Source organism: Podarcis filfolensis (assembly GCF_964270895.1).
Source record: "Podarcis filfolensis genome assembly, chromosome: 3".
NCBI lineage: Eukaryota > Metazoa > Chordata > Lepidosauria > Squamata > Lacertidae > Podarcis > Podarcis filfolensis.
In genome coordinates, this window is record NC_139606.1 from 85,745,244 (window position 1) to 85,763,008 (window position 17,765).

The 17,765-nt window shown below is 38.8% G+C and overlaps 1 protein-coding gene across 5 annotated transcripts in view; it reads right to left on the reverse strand.

The window, feature by feature from the left end:
• The window catches only part of BTBD9 (BTB domain containing 9), a 150,461-nt gene that overhangs the window by 64,653 nt on the left and 68,043 nt on the right, over positions 1 to 17,765 (reverse strand). For all 5 annotated transcript variants that reach the window (XM_083604543.1, XM_083604541.1, XM_083604540.1 and 2 more), the window contains one exon: positions 4,323 to 4,432. In XM_083604543.1, coding sequence (XP_083460669.1) covers positions 4,323 to 4,432 — 110 coding nt within the window. The remainder of the gene's footprint in view (positions 1 to 4,322; positions 4,433 to 17,765) is intronic.

A 17,765-nucleotide genomic window follows, 5' to 3' on the forward strand; every position in this document is an offset into this window, starting at 1 on the left:
AATGGTATTGTCTCAGTTAGGGGCCCAACTTAGATGTCATGGTAAACTATACCTAATGGTTTACTGCGAACCTTGTTTTTCTAGGCTCTTTGTTTTCTCCTTGCTAGCATATGGTGGAAAGAAACTGCAATCCTTGACATAATGTTATGACTGAGCCAGGGATATTGGCTTGTTTTGCTCCAACAACCACGATTTATAAGGCAACAAACTGTGGTTACAGGCTATAGTTTCTTGGGAGTGAAACAAACCATAATCCCTGGTTCAGATTAAATACTATGCCAGAGATTGTGCTTTGTTTATTCCACATGCTAGCAAGGAAGAGAAGAACAGACTAGAAAGGTGTAATCACAGTATATCATTAACTATGGTTTACAATAGTTTGTGTGAACTAACCACAATTTAGGGGTGCTGTTTACAGCAGTAGTCACATATAACCCATAATGTCTGGTTTCAACCTAAGTATACAATTTTTTTTCTGCCAAGTGTTAGGATTTATGCAAAGGGTTTGTCTTAGATGAACCATATATGTTTGCCTGTTCACCTTTGAATAATGAGTTAAATGCTGAACAGCAATTCTTGGACAAGGCTTATAGTGGTGTGTCACTGTATTATTTGGTAAATGTCAGAAAATGGCAGGTAATGACTTGTCTTGATAACACTGCATGTAAGGCACAGCAACATAAAATTGCTATTATCAATCCTTCATTTTTATTACTTGTTTGCACAGCTTCTAATCTTCAGTATACAGGAATGACCATTATGTAGATGCTATAGCAAGGTAATATAATACATCTGACAAATGATCCCCATATATATGTACAGTTACTTGATACAACTGAAAATGACTAAAAAAGAGAGATTAAATAATGTAGCCTGTGAAGTCTTTCATTGATCTGGTTTGTTTGAAGAATTAGCTGAATAACAGATTCATTCTCTATCATAGGTGGCTTTCAAAGTGAAATTTAAACAATTGACATTCTAAAAAGGCTAAGCATTGCTGATGAGCAAACCAATATTAAACCAATATTTATTTGGTTTCTTAATAAGAAAGGTGCTAATTTTATAAGCATACTTTTTGAAGGTACAAAATGACCATCTCTCTCTTGGACTTTGGCTGCATTGGTATTCAGAGGTGCTTACCGATGTCATTTGTGATGCCCCACAAATGGTTAAGTAGGGGCTAAACAAAATAAGCTTAACAATTTTGAGCACAGTCTACAATAGAGATCAACTGTACTTCTGCAGTTGACCTGAGAGAACGCAGTTGGGTTGGGGGAATGCTGTTGCGAACTGTTACTGCCTTAAAACCCTGTGCCGTCTTCTGGATATGTCTGCTCTCTTCTGCTCAACTTGTATATTTGTATAAACAAGCAGATTTTACCAAGACATCAAAGGTTCTAGTATTTTGAGTATCTGTGAAAGGGTTGAAAGAGCTGCCCACAGGACTACAGCACTACTCATCGCTAGAAATCAGAGGAGAGGGAGTAACTTATAAGAGCTGTGGTATGGATATGACCTAACTTTTTAATAAGCATTTACATAGCCTACTATGTGATTACCATGCTCTGCCGAGGGGGGTCAGGGTAAATTTCCTCAGCACATTATTAATATAAACTCATTATTCTGCTTTTCCCATTGCCATCTTTAATGTAATCGTGGGACAGCAATATATCCACCATTAGTTCTGGACCCAGTTATTCTGGTCATACATTAGTACACTTATTCCTACTTTAGACTGAACTTTTCTTTAATAGAACAAAAATCTAAACAGATATAAAACTATGACATACTTGGTGCCCAGGTTTACCAAAGTCACTCACAAGACAAGATGCAACATAGGCTGCTTGTACATTTTACTATACAGTTGTAAAATACTACCATTCTGTTTATTTCTTCGCCTCTCCCCATCTTGCCCCTATTTACTGTAACCCAATTACTTTTAAAATTTCTACTTTCTTTGATATATCCTAATGGTTTAAACAAAAAATAAATTAGCATATTCTTTTGTTATTTCTTTAAGTTCTGCTTCGGGGAATTTGTAATATAATCTGCATATATTAACTGTTTTTATTAACTGGTTTTGTTCTACCATATGTGTGCACACATGCAAAGAATTTTAAACTTCTGTTCCAATGTCATTTTGTCACAAGCTGGTGGGTAAGCAAAGGGTCTAAGCCATGTGGAGTTATTTTGACTACTGGAAGCTGCATACAGTTCCCTTACTATTTCTAAGTACAGTGGTACCTCGGGTTACATACACTTCAGGTTACAAACTCCACTAACCCAGAAATAATACCTCGGGTTAAGAACTTTGCTTCAGGATGAGAACAGAAATCTTCCCTCCATCTTCAAGGGTTAGAATTCTGCCACAATAGGCTAAAATTCTCTTTACTCCCTGAAATCACATTCTCACAGTGATACACTCTAGGTGAAAAAGACTGGGATTGGAGGAAGTTTGTCACTGATGAAACACATGCTGTTTTCTTGTGGAGGGAAGATGGATATCAACTAAGAATGCACCAGAAAGCTAGTTCTGAGCCCACGCAAGATCACCAAGGATAATATAATTAACAATACTAACAAGTAAAAATAATGCCTGGTTCCCTGTAACTTCACTTTTAGCAGTGAGGAAACTGCCAGAAGGCCCTCGGAGCTGGACATCAGTGTCCAAGCTAAATCATGGTGGCGGAGACGTTCCTTCAGGTATACAGGATTTCTCTGTTATTATGTTATGGATTTTGGTGTTTTACATTGTAAACCACCCTGTGATCTTTGGATGTAGGGTGGTATAAAATTTTAATTAATCATCACCATCATCTGGTTGGCCATTTTAAGAACAGAATGCTGGACTAGATGAGCCACTGGTCTGATCTAAGCAGGCTTTTATATTTGGAATAGTGACATGTTCAGTATCTCCAACTCCTATAGAACACAGCTGAACACAAACCTGAGGTCCCATCTACCTCAATCAATGGTGGTCAAACAAATATTTGATATTTTCCTGTGTTAATAAAGAAGGTGAAGTTTCAAGAAGCTAAAGCTCACAGAATGCTTGAAGAATACCTTGAAGTAAGGTACTTAAAACCAAGTCACATTTTTATACACTATTTATTAGTCAATAAAAAAGGAAGTTGCTCTGATAATCATCAGGGCAGAATTCAAATATATTTTAGACATGGCTACATGGCATTTAAATGCTCGGTTTTCCCTACAGATAATGGCACACTTTTAATATATTGTTATTCTTAACAAAATCCAACACTGCTTTTGAAAGGGTATCTCACCATTTAATGTTTGCTATAAAAGAAACATTTAAGACTTTACAACCTTAAGCTGCAGTGGTTTTGCAATATCAGGATTTTGCACCTATAAAGGAAACAGTTATTGTGCACTGAACGTGATTGCTCTCATTCAAGTCAGCAAACACAGAAAGCCAGTCCAGGGCTGCTATTAGAAACTAAGGGTCTTTAACAGCACTGGACAACCTTGAAAAGAAATTATGATTAAGAACCTGATTTATCTGAGAGTCTGAATTGATGATCTGTTACATCAGCAAATAATTATTTATGATGAAGAGCAATGATTACTGAGCCAGCAAAGCACCACAAATTCTAATCTTCCACACTGATGTTACAAAGCAGCCTAGGAAGTCCACATATGCCCTTTTGGCAATTACTACCTAGCACAATATAGTTCTTGGCATAAGGCCAAAAACTGATGCTAGACCTATTCGGATTTCTGCTACCTTGGAATCATAGAATCGTAGGGTTGGAAGGGATCCTGAGGGTCATCAAGTCCAACCCCTTGCACTGCAGGAATCTGCAGCTGTCAAATATGGGGATCAAACTTGCCACCTTGGCATTATCATGAACCATGCTCTAACCAACTGAGCTACCCAAGCCCTTGTTTAAATCAAAATTGGGGGGGGGGGGTACATGGAGCTACTGTGATCATCCATACTCCCCTCCCCACTTATTCTTTTGCAAAGATAGCAAACACCTGAATGAGGCTATGGTGTATCATAATATCATACAGATATAGGAAATGTGAAGGCAGACACAGACAAAGACCTGCACATTGAAGGCATTAGACATTTAGACTATGGAGTCACCTACATTTTTACACACCAACATTACTATGATTATATGATCTTTTTTCATAATGGGAACTGCAATTAAATGGTGACATATACTTGAACACTCCACCCCACTAGACACACAGCAATGCTATTAACACACTATAATGAGTTGAAGAGTTGGCATAAATTTATATTCTGTTTTCATGGCTAACATTTGCATTATTTGCTCTGTCATATCACTTACCTATCAGGCCTTTCTCAAGAGTGAAGGTTTTGTTGGTGAACATGCATTCAAAAGCCACGATATGGAAAACTTTGTTCACTGTGTTGTGTGTTCCAACTATTCTGATGTACCTACAAGGGAATAAATAATGCAGAAGTTAAGAAAATGTGGAAAGTCTACGTCATGCCTTGGAATAACAATTATGCTAGAAGTAACTATGTTAAGGATCAGTTTTAATTATCTCCTCTGGGTGAAGGCACCTTATTTGGGGCCCAATGCAATTCTCAATCCCCAGAGGTTTGCTGAAAAAATAGATTTGGGGTAGAAAATATCCCACCAAGTGGAAAGCAGTCTAACACTCACCCCAGAGCCACCTGACAGTAGCAAGCACAATGACTTGTCACACATTATATCTAGTACCTGCACTAAAGTGGTATTAGCAGAGATGTAAATGAGTGGTTAGGGGGAGCTGTAGCTGGAGCCTTTTTCCCCATGCAACCTCAATAAATGTAGCAGGCTTATTCTTTAAAAAAACACACAACATGATTGCATTTGATTTCCAAGCAAACAAAAACTGAAGGCTATTTAATTCAACACCATTAACATGTCCATTATACACCCACACTTCAAAACTACAAAAACCCCTACAAAACCCAGGCTTCCATTTTTCACTGAAGACATATTATTCAGTAGGTTTTCATCATAATGAAAGGTTTTATACATCAAAGACAAACTCAATAAATCAATCCTCCTCACCTGCAAAAATGAACCTCTGTCTTTTGTCATGCCCTTATTCACATTCCACATTATCACTTGAAACACACAATGGCTTCTATGGTTTGAATCCAGTTCCATGTATGAGTAGAAAACTCTTTTGTTCACAGAGGGAAGGATTGCTGCCACCCCACCCAACCTCAACTAGAAATATTTGTGTCACATTGTATCTTGCTTTGGTGGTGGTGGGGGGGCTCCCAAACTTCAGGAGTGGATTTTATAGTGTTCAGAAAAAGTGCAGGCTGGGATATGTTGGGAAACACACACATGATCCTTTGGATCTCAGCCCTTGCTGTTAAACTCTTACTTAAAGTTATTTGAGCATTTTTTGTTTAACAAAGATACCTGTGAACTTCACTCCTGGCTGCACAGCTTGCAATTCTTAATACTTCGGCAAAGTCAGATGGAACACTTCTTGCTAACAGTGGCCTATTCACCCTTTGTATTACCTCTGAGACATCACCTTCTATAAACAAGCATTAACCTTGAATCAATCTGTTCCCCTCATTCTCTAAAGGGAGAGCGGGAGTTCAGAGGTTAATGAACAGCTGAAGCTACTAATAAAAGTTCTGGAAAATCCCAAGTGGAGTACAACATGCCATCTCTGCTGAGCTCGAAAAGATAACTAACAAAAATCATTTGAATAGAATACCCTGTCATCCAAAGTGAAAGAAGAAGTATTATTAAATTAACAAGTTTCTATTCATCAAATGTGACATGTTAAGAGCAATTTTTCAGCTCTTCCACATAATCCTCCATTAAAGATGATATAACTTTTAACTTCAGTGCTGTTTATCATGCTAGCAATGTTTAAAACCTTAGCTTAACTAAAAATGAAATCTTCTGATGGAAATTTAGGAGGTTTTCAGCCACACTTTTATCTACTGGGTTTTCTGTGGGTATTTGGGGACATTTTCTAGACTCCATAACATTTTAAAAGTGAGTGATAGGGAGAGATAGCTTGAGATACACTACTCTATTTTATAAAATTTTACTCTCATCAATTAGCAAGTTCTTCAACTGGAATGGAAAAAAATATATTTTCAAAATTCACCAGCTTTATATTTTCACTGGGGCCTTCCTGTGTCCATTGTGAAGATGACTGTGATTTTGTTTTGCTCCTTTTCTTTTAGTTATCACTACTCAGGTTTTAAAAAAACAACCATTAACTCTGCTTACCACCAAGTTTATTTCATGCATTTATTTAAACAATTCATATACCATGGTCTCCAAGCAGTGAATCTCTAATTTATCAGTTTTGTTTTAATTATCCTTGAGGAAGCTTGAACCATTTGTTTCTGTGGCACAGTTTCAACTCCCAATGAAATTATTCCTTTTTTTTCTCCAAAGACTAAACACATTATGACAAAAATTGCATTTTTATATACAGTTTGGATGCAAAGGAAGGCAGCAAGAGCTTTGGGAAAACTCTGAAGAAGCAAAGTCCAAATTCAGGAAAAAATCAAATTAATAAATTATTCTTACAGTAATTTTTTTAGGCTGCCATTCCAAAGGGAAATTACTCAAGGTGGAATACAAGATCCATGCCTGACATAACATTCAAACTCTGCAATGCACATGACTATCATTAGGTTACTTTCAGCCAAATCCAAACCAGTTTACTCTCCTGTATTTCAATGGCACCCAAACGGCTTAAATACACTGCTTTGTATTTGTATTTTAATATTTTGTTGGAAGCCGCCTAGAGTGGCTGGGGAAACCCAGCCAGATGGCCGGGGAATAAATAAATAAATAATCATAATCATAAAAAAATTGTGATCCAATGTCACTTCTCTTTTAGGAATCGAACAGGCACAGTTCTTACAAACCATAGATGAAGAGCTAGTCTGTACCACCTCAAGCTGCAGCAGAGAAATTATATTATGGAATACTTACCTGTGAAAAAAATATTTTTTATGCTCAAGAGCGCTAGCATACGAGGCAAGAAGAGTGGAAAAGCACGCAAGTCCCTCTAGATGTCTAACTTGTAGCTTTGGTTGTGAATCTGTTGTGGGCCAAAGCTCCCCCTAGACCTGCTGCAGTTAGGAGCAGACTCACTGTAGGAGGGAGGTCTGGCAGAGGATGTCTTGCCCAAAGGCCCTTCGAAATCTACAGCTACCTTTATATAGAAGGTTTGCTTTCACAAGTTGTCTGAAAGTATCTTTTTTATACTGAATAACTGAAACTTGGGATATGACATGCAATGGCACTCCAGCAGAGAAAGTGGGGTCTTGCAACAGTGATAAGGGACAGGCAACAGAGGCGTATTTAGGGGAGCACAACCAGTTCAGTTGCAGTGAGTGCGGAGCCTTGGGGGCACAGTAGGGGATACCACAACTATTATTTAGAATGGAACATGAGATGGGGGGGATTTTGGCATTACTGAGACCCCAAGGTCCACCACTGCAGGGATCCACCAGCCTTATCCAACCTATCAAGCATTTCAGAATGGCACATTAGCCCCCAGACCCATTTTACTGATGGCAGCATCACTGCCACCAAGAAGAAGAACCAAACTGCTGAACAAAGTGAGGCCATTGGGTATCTTTCCTAGTGGTGTTCTTGTCCCCACCTGTATTTTGGCTGCAGCAGGGTACAGCTGGGACCATTTGGACCCTTTCTGAATGTCCTAATGTTTTACTTCTGGTGTCTTTGGGTATCAGAGCAAGCTGGCAGTCTACACAGGGAGCGATTTCTGCTTCGCTCCTGCTCATATTCTTCTCCCTACACTGAGAAATGGTCTTCTCAAGTGTATAAAAGGAACTGCAGAGAGCACACAGTGAGAGAAGGAGTAAAGGGCAGAGTGTGTGAGTGAGAGTGTGCACAGGTAGGCCTGCTCACCACTAACATGCAACCCTCAGTGAACTGGACATGAAGGAATGTGGCCCTTGAGTTTTAAAAGGTTTATCAACCCTATTTTGTATACTATTAGTGCACTCTATATTTATATCAATATCTATGTGCCTCTGTCTTAGTACTATCCAACTTCTAATTGTTTCAAGTAATATACGACAGAATAATGAGTTCCTTGTTTCATTTTACATATTAAAAGGACTTGTGAAATAGAAGGTACACACACATACACACAGAGACTGAAGTAGGAGATGAGGCTGATGGTAGATAGTACAATAAGAAATACCTGTAATTATACTCTATTATATTGTCATTTATAAAACACCTCAAGTAGCTAGGTGATGACCAAAGGAAAGATAAATAAGTTCTGTCCTCTGGCTATAGAAATATTTTAATTAGATAGTCATGACACAGTTGTGTAATTCAGAAGTATGGCTCCATTAAGTGAGATCTAAAAGATGTGGACTTGAGAAATTAAGGAACCCAGAGAAACATTCCTCTACCCTGCAGCATTGCCCCAAGAGGCAGCACTTGATAAATTACTGTCTACAAGGATTACTGTCAGACAACAAATAATAAAGTAGCTTAATAGCAATTGTATGGTTATAGGAAACAGTGTAAGAAGGCCTAATTGGTTTAAAGCCTTCCGTTCCAGGTCATGGCACAGGGCCAATGACAGCTCATGTCACACTTCATAAAAATCATATCTGAATGGAAGGCCAAAATTTTAGATGTGTGCCTCTCCCTGTCCCCTACCAATGTTTCTCTTTAAAAGTCATTTTTAAAATGCAAAGTCAGCCCGATCCTCCAAACTGATAAGGGCACAGCAGACAACCGTCTTTATCCAAACTCTCAGGGGGTACTGCTAGAAAGAGAGTGTGGTTATTTTTCAGTATCTCTAAGGTCCTCCAGAGCAACTCAAGCAGATGGAAGATAATTAAACCTTAAACAGGGCTGAAGATGGCAGATACACAACAGATTGTCCACCTCTGATGAGAATCAAAGTTTTGGCAAGAGTACTAAAGCAACCTATCTACGATTTCCAGTTTCAGTCATTTTCCTTCAACAGTGCTGCAGCAATCGGGTTTGTTTTCATACATGTGTTTCAGAGTTATGAAGGAATGGTAATGGTAACAAGTGAACATTTACTGTTGCTTTTCAAATGAAGGAAGATTAGGATGATTAATACATGCACTTTTCTTGCAAAATACATTTAATTTGCTTCATTGCTGTCCATCAGCAAATTATTCATTATCTCATATATATTCAAACTCTATCCCATACTTAGGGAACCATTAGAAGTCCTACTCTAATGCTCTAATCCTAAACAAACATGCTAGGGAGTAAGTTTGTTGAACAAAGTGGGATTTACTTCCAACTAAAGCATGCATGGGATTACACTTCAAGACTGTATATGGGTTTGTATTCATTTTTAGGTTAAAGAGTTTGGACTGATATGTATACATATTATTACCTTGTTTTTAATCCCTCAACAAGCTCAGGAGAAGCGGAAGGAGAACTGCTTAACCTGCTTTGTTAGGCTTGCTAGGAGCAATCCTTAACACATCAGGTCAAGAGTCTGCTATGGAACAGGGAACAAGGAATATTTCCAATGTGGATTATTTCAGATTTTATCCATTGCTGCTTGTATGCTTTATTCAGTTCCTAAGTCAAAGCTAAGGAAAACTCAAAGCAGAACAAATGTTTTGCACAGATTTGTTCAACAGTACATTTCTCAGTATCCCTGGAAGTCTTCTATTTGGAAAACTTTGTTATATATTTTTCAGTATAAGCCAAATCATGTACTAATGGAACTGACAAGGATTCCCTGCTACACCTCTCCATAGGACATACAAAGCTTATTTCTCATAAAAATTGCTTGCACATAGGCATTCATAAGAATTCAGGATTTACTAAGTATTAAACCTAGAGGTTCAGCAGTGTTACTTCAGCATGGCAGCTACGCTCCACTTAATCAACACATTTGTCTCAGCACTGTCATCTCATAACCTGCAGACATGGAGTCAAAATAGCTATGCTTACTTATCTGCAACTCAAAATTAATTATCACATTTGCTGTTTACTTGGAGAGTAATAAGGCAGCTGCCAAACAGATTTCTTTTCTATAAATCTGTGTTTTTACAGAGTTAGGTTTCATGTCAAGAGTGCTATCATTAGAAGTTTGCTTGCACAACGGTTTGGCCCAGTATGAGAGTGCATAGCGTATAATTTCACCTTTTTCCTGTCCCTCTTTTTCGCACAGGGATGAATATGAATCTGTACTGCATTGTTTTTCTGTCCCACAGGCTGCAGCAAATTTATGTGTCCACAAACACTAATGGATATGGGTTCCCTACTTTGAGAGAATCATAGAGTTGAAAGGGACTGCAAGGGTCATCTAGTCCAACTCCTGCAATAGAGGAATATTTTGCCCAATGTGGGCTTAACCCACAACCCTATGATTAAGAGTCTCATGCTCTACCAACTGAGCTATGACAGCTGAATTAGAATTACATTAGGATACCCAAATAAATATTTTTAATTGATACATAAGTCTTCAAACTGACAACCTCCAGAAGTTGTTGGACAACAACTGCAAACAATTCTAACTAGCATGGCCAACAGCAAAGGGTGATAGAAACTGTTGTAGCTAGAGGTCATCAGCTGTAGTCATTAATTATACACATACACAGTCATGAGAAAAACTGAAAAAGGTAAATGAAGATAAAGACAATACTCAAATAATGGTATTCAACTAAATTTTACTCAGAGTTGACCCACTTCAATTAAAGACTGTAACTTAAGTTATGTTCATTAATTTCAATGGGTGCACTCTGAGTAAAACTTAGTTGAATGTTGCCCATAGACCCTAAAAACTACAGGCCTAGCCCACAAACTTTAAAACACAACCAGACTGTTTATTCGCATGACTATTCCCCTGAGAGTACCACCTACAAGGGGAGAGTGGATCTGGGCACAGTTACCCCCATCTAGACAGGATTACTGGGAGCTGCCTTTGAAGACTATCAGGAAATTTAAATTGGAGCAGAACGCATTGGCATGTTTAGAATCAGGCCATGTTTTGTGGAGTATGCATCTCAACTGTTACAGAGGCTTCTGATCTGTTTCTGGGCTCAAAGTGTGCACTACCAATACTGAAGAGGCTGCGATGAAGTCAGCATCTCCAGTGGGTAAATGGGGTGGTATCCAATGATGTCTGCAAACAAATAAAACTGATGCTAATGTATACAGTGGGACCTCTCCTCCTCCATGCAATTTCCCACTTCTACCCTAGAGAGTCCCCCAACCATTTAGAGTAGATTTTTGGGGTCTGCAGTGAGCTGCAGGGGGCAGAAGCAGAAGTAATGATGCTTCTATGATATTGGATTTCATTCATTAATGAGCAACATTCAACACCCTGGGTGGTTTGCTGGTTCAACAAGGAAAAACGTACAGTCACAATTATATGATAACAGCTCAAGAGTATTTCACACTAGTGATCAGCTGTAATAAAGCTCTCTAACCAGTTAACAGATAGATATATTGCTCTGTTAATCTTCACAGCAGTTAAGATTATTTAAACACTATTTCTACAACAACTTATTTTACCACTGAACAACTTGTACTACTGTCACAACAAAGAACTAATTGTACTCTAAGAACCCATCCGTTTCCTACAACAAAAGCTCTCTGCAGTTTGCTTCCCTTATTTTCTCTCTCAGGGTGAGCACAGCTTTCAGCCTTAATCATGTATTTGTCCATGTGGTAGGAATTTATTCTATAAATTCTATAAATAATTAGATCTGCAACCTTAACAATTTACTCCAGCACCCTGGCTTTATGAATTGCATTTTCAACTCAAGACTATAAATTAAAGTCTGTTTTTTCACTCAGCCCAACTGGAAAACAAAAAGAAAAAAACAAAAGTCAATGCCTGACAATAAAAACCTAATCTTCTTCCAAGTGAAATCAAATGGATTCTGAGTGTATGGAACATTTTCGTAATGGACAAACTAGCTATGTCTAAATGATAAATTCAAGCAATATGCAGTTCTATTTAACCATCAGACTCAAAGGCCTCAGATCAACCAGCTACACTGAAAAACTTTGTTCTATTGCAATTTTAAAGAACAGCATAAATGATGGCGATTCCCAGGGAATTCATGATGGTTGCAGGAAGATGATACTTAAGCTTCCACCAAATTTTCTGTGTTACCTGGTAGAATGCAGAGCTCTGCCTTCAATTCAATGATGTATCCTAATTGCCTGTTACAGTTTCTGAAATGATAAGCTCCCCTTGGGTACTTTATTGCCTTTTTAATATAGTGTGGGAGCATGCAGGTTGAGCTTAAGGCACAATAACTAGATCTGGGTTTCTCTGGTCTGAATCCCTATGCAAGAATAAAGTTTCCTGCAAATAAAAAAAATGTAGTCTTTCCCAGCAAATAAAAAAGTTTATCCTTGAAATATAATTTATGATACGTTGACAGAAAATGCAATTACTGTATGTGAACTGAAATTTCTACTCTCCAGTGTTCCTGACATATAACTACAGTTTTAGAATATTTTTTACCATATATGTAATGAGATGACAACAACCACAACAACAACAACAACAACAACAACAAAAATTTATAGTTGCCCTAGCCATGCTGGGCAGCTTCCAACAAATTATAAAACCACAATAAAACATAAAACATTAAAAACTTCCCTATACAGGGCTGCCTTCAGATGTCTTCTAAAAGTCAGATAGATGTTTATTTCCTTTCTGATGGGAGTGAATTGCACAGAGCGGCCCAGACAATACTGTGAAGGCCCCTTTGCCTAGTTCCCTGTAACCTCACTTCTTGCAATGAGGGAACTACCAGAAGGCCTCAGAGCTGGATCTCAGTATCCAGGATGAATGATGAAGGTGGAGACACTCCTTCAGATATACAGGGCTGAGGCCATTTAGTCTGGAAGCTGCATTCAAGATTAGCGGTAGTTTCAGAGTCGCCTTCCAAGGTTGCCCCACACAGAGCACCTTCTCACCTACATACTAGGCTCACCTGTCCTACAATTCATGTGTGGGGAAAACTTTTGAAGAGACTGTTATAAACATAAAACCCATCATGCATAGGTTTGCAGACAATCTGTATCACACAGAGAAGTCATTCATGAGATTTGGGCATACTCACATCAGATTTCACATGTACATCCCATTCAAACGTAACGTCAAGGCTGTACTTTTGCTCATGTCCAAGGCAGGACTAAAAGGCATGATTATGCTATCCTCTGCAAATGGGGAAAGTATAATCTCATCAAGCCTATTATAAATCCACAGGATTACCAAATTAATCACAATTTTTGTTTGAACAAAAGGTTCTTGTCAATTCAGGATTTAACACAATGATTTGGTTAAGTACAGACATAACATTTTCTGATCTATTAACCACAGGAGCACCCCTCAAACTTGTATGCTTCTCTGAGATCATTCCACTTGAATTCTCCCATCCCTATGCTTTTCAGTGATATCTATGGTTGCTGTTTACTTTTGCATCAAGGGCACTAAAGCTTTAAACTAAAGCCTGAATTGAAGAAAATGTGGGTAGTATTTATCATTCTTTGTGAGAGACAAAGGTGCCAGAGTATACTGATCTGCTGTACACAAGCAGCACACCAGTGCAATAACAGGAAAGAATATTGTGGAACCTTAGAGATTAGCAGATTTCTTCTCCCATAACTGAAAATTATTCCTAGAATTCATCACTTCAAATTGTGAGATCACATGTTTGAATGTTTTCTTTGAACCCCATAGCACAAAGGAAGCAAACCTGTCCAAGAGAAAGCTAGACTACAGCCCTTCTCTCTGGCAATCCCTTTCTCCCAGCAGGGTGAACAGTTTTACTATATGATCTGTTATTTGTGTAGTCTAGTTCTCATATCCACGAGGAAATGGGGAGGTGAGGGGGCTTGAGGAGAGAGAAATAAAATCTGCTGGGCAAATCACATTCTATTCCCATGAGAAGCCACAGAGACTTCAGAAGCGATTTTCCTTTCACAACATTTCCTGTATCTATAGCAACCTATTTCTATAGACAACTACAGCTACCTTTCATTTTCCTAATAAACTGAAAGGCTTTTTAATGTCTATTATTTCTGTTTGTGTAGCTGACTTATTTGATGTGAACAACTACCATTACACTGTGTACCACAGATTCAGTTATCCACATTATGAAGGCCACATAATATCACAACTCAAAGCAGGGGGTTTCTTCTGAACAGGACAATCTTGTGGCACCTTAAAGATGAAACAATTTATTACAGCTTAACCTTTTGTGAACATCAGATACACATGTACATAAAAGGTGTGTGTGTTGAAAGTTGGAGCTAAATGGCAATGAAATACAAAAAGTAGTTGTGACAATTTAATTTGGGCTTAAATGCATCCATCCAACTTCTACATTTTCTCCCTTGACACCCATGTTTATGAATGCGTGTGAGAGATGCAAACTAAGGATTGTACATGTATCTAACAAAGTAGACTCTAGTCCACGAAAACATATTCTATAATGCATTTGTTAATATTAAAGGTGGGACAAGACTCTCTGTTGCTCATGCAGCAACAAGTTAACATGGCTACCAGGAAAAGTCTGGAAAAGACAGGATTGGAGTTTCCATAATATGTGTCTGTAACACTGTGAATGATAATGGATCAGTACAAGTGTACTAAAACTGCCACGCTTAAAAAACAAGAAGGGAAACAGGTATGTGTATACTCTGCTGCACCAACTTACCATTTTATCTTGTTATCTAGCTCACTAAAAGCAAGTGTAATTTGACAAAATGGCTAATGCCACAGATAAATAAATCTGAAGGGGGCGGGGGGGGGGCGGGGTGTCGAACTGTTTCCAAGCTTCTTCTTCTTCCATTTGAACTTTTAAAGCTGCTATTACTACACAGCTGACATGCCTCAGACTATTCAGAACTATTCCCATTCTGATAATTACTGTCCTTAGCTTACAAAGCTGTTTCTGCCACAGAAACACTCTTCAGTTTGTACAGACGTGCAGGCATTAAAAGGCAATTCTGCATTTGTCTTTCAATAGAAAAGGAAATCGTGTCATTCAGCACAACCTAAGATGCTAATTCTTGACAGATCTGTCAAATGCATGATCCTTACCGCCTACACAGCTGAATCAACACTTACATAGCAAAATAGGAGTGGAAAAAGAAGGGGGGTTACTATAAAAGGGTTGGAAAAAACTAATACAGAAAGCAGATATGCCCCTTTCAGGAAAGCTACAGTATTTGTTTTACTGCAATGGACATCTGTGCCATGCAGATATTAGCAGCTGACAAAACTGAACTATTACTGAAGCTGCTAAATTTACTATTAAGACTAAAAATCAGGATGCTTTCTGTTTAAAATCACTTGAGGCTACTTTTCACTGATTCCCTCAACCCTTCATGTCTTATTACTCATGAATTGACAAGCCACACAGTAATTTTAAACTATCAAACATTATGATTCATCAGAAGCAGCTGACTGCATCGTAACTTGATTTCAGATATATTTGGAAGGGGATTCTTAGAAAGCATAACATGAGGAGATATGTGTTTAGCAGTGGATAGAAATTGGATATAAGTTTACAGTACGCCATGAGATACCCCCCAAAATAAAATAATCTATTTGGATTTAAATCAATATGGGCACAATCATAATACAAGAAGAGCCCCCTTTCCATGCAATACTGCATAGCACAAATATAGTGTAATTCTAATCTTTAGTGTAGTAGAAGAATCACAACAAGCTGGGAGTGAAATCTAAGAGAAGCAAAACAAGTAAAGGGCTATTTTAAGATGTGAGATCTTCGGATGAAAGGGGTATACAAATTTAATTAAATAATAGCTGATAAAGAAGGGAGAAATAGAGCTGGGTGTAATACCCATACTGGTGACACCATACTCCAAACCAGGGGTCAGCAACCTTTTTCAGCAGTGCGCTGGTCCACCATCCCTCATTTAAAAAATGAACAAATTCCTATGACCCACAAATAACCCAGAGATGCATTTTAAATAAAAGCACACATTCTACTCATGTAAAAACATGCTGATTCCTGGACCGTCCGTGGGACGGATTTAGAAGCTGACTGGGCCGCATCCAGCCCCCAAGCCTTAGGTTGCCCACCCCTGCTGCAAACCCTGACTGTTTCCAACAGATGTTTATGAATGAGGAAAATAAGTATGTTAGGGGAAAAGTATTTGTTGTTGTTGTTTAGTCGTTTAGTTGTGTCCAACTCTTCGTGACCCCCATGGACCAGAGCATGCCAGGCACTCCTGTCTTCCACTGCCTCCCGCTGTTTGGTCAAACTCATGTTGGTTGCTTCGAGAACACTGTCCATCCATTTCGTCCTCTGTCCTCCCCTTCTCCTTGTGCCCTTCATCTTTCCCAACATCAGGGTCTTTTCCAGAAAGTCTTCTCTTCTCATGTGGTGGCCACAGTATTGGAGCCTCAGCTTCAGGATCTGTCCTTCCAGTGAGCACTCAGGGCTGATTTCCTTCAGAATGGATAGGTTTTCTGGAATGCTCTAGCTTTCTCCACAATCCAGCGCATGTTTGCAATTTGGTCTCTGGTTCCTCTGCCCCTTCGAAATCCAGCTTGCACTTCTGGGAGTTCTCGGTTCACATATTGCTTGAGCCTTCCTTGTAGACTTTTAAGCATAACCTTGCTAGCGTGTGAAATGAGTGCAATTGTGCGGTAGTTGGAGCATTCTTTGGCACTGCCCTTCTTTGGGATTGGGATGTAGACTGATCTTCTCCAATCCTCTGGCCACTGCTGAGTTTTCCAAACTTGCTGGCATATTCAGTGTAGCACCTTAACAGCATCCTGTTAAATTTTTTTATAGTTCAGCAGGAATATCATCACTTCCACTGGCCTTGTTATTAGCAGTGCTTTCTAAGGCCCATTTGACTTCACTCTCTAGAATGTCTGGCTCAAGGTCAACAACCACACTACCTGGGGTATACGAGAAATCCTTATGTTTCTGGTATAATTCCTATGTGTATTCTTGCCACCTCTTCTTGATGTCTTCTGCTTCTGTTAGGTCCTTTCCACTTTTGTACTTTATTATGGTAATCTTTGTATGAAATGTTCCTTTCATATCTCCAAATTTCTTGAACAGATCTCTAGTTTTCCTCATTCTGTTGTTTTCCTCTATTTCTTTGCATTGCTCATTTAAGAAGGCCCTCTTGTCTCTCCTTGCTGTTTTTTGGAAATCTGCATTCAATTTCCTGTATCTTTCACTATCTCCCTCGCATTTTGCTTGCCTTCTCTTCCCCGCTATTTGTAAGGCCTTGTTGGACAGCCACTTTGCTTTCTTGCATTTCCTTTTCATGGGATAGTTTTTGTTGCTGCCTTCTGTATAATGTTACAAGCCTCCATCCATAGTTCTTCAGACACTCTTTCCACCAAATCTAAATCTAAATGTTTATGAATGAGGAAAATAAGTATGTTAGGGGAAAAATATACTATCAGTAAATAAAAATTATAGAACGTTAAAAGGAATCCAGAAGATTTAAGATGGGTTCTAAAGAGTTGAACCCAAAGCACTGCTAACCCACAGTACAAGGACTACTAACTGAGTTACTAAGCCTCCATTTCATCAGACACTTCATTTTCCAGACCGATGCACAATGTAGAAAACTGCACTTATAGTACAGTAGCCACACTCTGGATATGCCTTGGTCCATGTTCAGGGGGGGCAGCCCCCCAGAGGTGGAGCTAGCTGCTCTGGCACCTGGAGCAGTGCACATGCTGTGCACCCAGGGGTGGGTCGTGGGGCTAGCCACCCGCGG